This window comes from Aplysia californica, unplaced genomic scaffold (assembly GCF_000002075.1).
Source record: "Aplysia californica isolate F4 #8 unplaced genomic scaffold, AplCal3.0 scaffold00790, whole genome shotgun sequence".
In the NCBI taxonomy this organism is placed as follows: Eukaryota; Metazoa; Mollusca; class Gastropoda; order Aplysiida; family Aplysiidae; genus Aplysia; species Aplysia californica.
This window is the reverse complement of record NW_004798060.1, coordinates 205,951-207,301: the sequence shown is the minus strand read 5'-3', so window position 1 is coordinate 207,301 and position 1,351 is coordinate 205,951. Positions and strand designations below refer to the sequence as shown.

The following is a 1,351-nucleotide window of genomic DNA, read 5'->3' as shown; positions in this document are numbered from 1 at the left end:
ACCGACATGATCCTCTGTCCAGCAATGAATCCCGTCAGCGTGTGCCTGTGTGTGTGTGTGTGTCTGTCTGTCTGTATGTTCGTCTGTGCGTGGATGCTTGACCGCTCACAACATGGCCGACACAAGTGACTTTTCTAGTTGCTGCTTCACCCACAACGGAAGCCACAAATATATTCTCCTTTCAGCGAGTTCTCACACACTAGCGACGACGAAAAGTCGTTTTATGTCGTTGTCGCTGTTGCTGTTGTCGATGCTGTTGTTGCAGATGTTGCTGTTATTGCTGTTGTAGAAAAATCTTGTTTAACGAATTTGCTGCGTCGCTTTTTTGTTGTTTTTTTGCGTAGCAGTTGTTGTTTCTTCCGACGCCGCTGTTGTTATCGTTGATAGTTTTGTTTTATGTTCAGTTTTGTTTTTATTGCTTGTAGATGTACTTTATAAAGGGTGACGTTTTCGTTGCTGCTCGATGATCTGAGCCAAATATGATGCTGCTGTTCTTGCTTCTCTCGCCGCTGCTTTAACCACAAATATTTCTGTCGTTATTGTTTTCACAGTCAGATTTTTGAATTTTTGAAACAAGGCCTAGATCTAGCAGGATAACCAGTGATTTTTTCACGTACAGTCAAAACCAACAGGTCAGAATCTGAAACAAACAACAAAAAACAAGAATAGTGATTACGTTATAAAGCATGTGTTTGAATGTCATGACTACTTGTCTAACCAGAAGAAAAGAAAATTGACCACAAAGAGAGACGTCTGTGGAATGAGTACCCTATTCGCAGCTGCATGCAGAAGACTTGGAAGTTGGAGCTCGATTTCGTGTATGAGGAAGGTTTAAAAAAAATTGGAATGTAATTTTTTTTCCTAATGTAGCATCTTTTTCTTTTCTAATTTAGTATCTTTATTTTGTATACAGTACAAATTGACGGTTCAGGTCAAGAAACACGTAAGCTACATTTTTCTAAAAACGACTTTTAAAAAAAGTATTATTATTTATTTTTGTTGCTGCTATTCTGTGGCAACAGGTCTTTCTCTGTGACATCTTTTCGATGTGAGGATCGGACGGACTGTAAATTAACTTATTTACAGAGGTGTCATCTCTGGCTCTGTGTCCCACTCAGCCTTGGTGGTTGGCCTTGACAGACAAGGTCGAAGCAGCCCGCTTCCTAAATTATCAAAACTAAGTCAACAGGGGCGCAAAACATTCCCAATCAATCAACCGTGGCCAAGAAAAAGATAACATCACTGACGTCGACTTCACGTGAACGAGAATTCGAACGAGATTAATTAGTTTCTTATCGCGCTTGAATTCACATATTATTTTTGTGTGATTCTTGGGCTGATATGTATAACC

General features: G+C 39.7%; 1 protein-coding gene across 1 annotated transcript in view; it reads right to left on the bottom strand.

Annotated features, from left to right (window-relative positions):
- Positions 1-636, bottom strand: part of LOC101861003 (calmodulin) — an 8,443-nt gene extending 7,807 nt beyond the window's left edge. Inside the window, exon 1 of the mRNA XM_005109562.3 lies at positions 3-636. Within this exon, the coding sequence (XP_005109619.1) occupies positions 3-8 (6 nt within the window). The 5' untranslated portion in view covers positions 9-636. The remainder of the gene's footprint in view (positions 1-2) is intronic.
- Between the last annotated feature and the right edge of the window lie 715 nt (positions 637-1,351).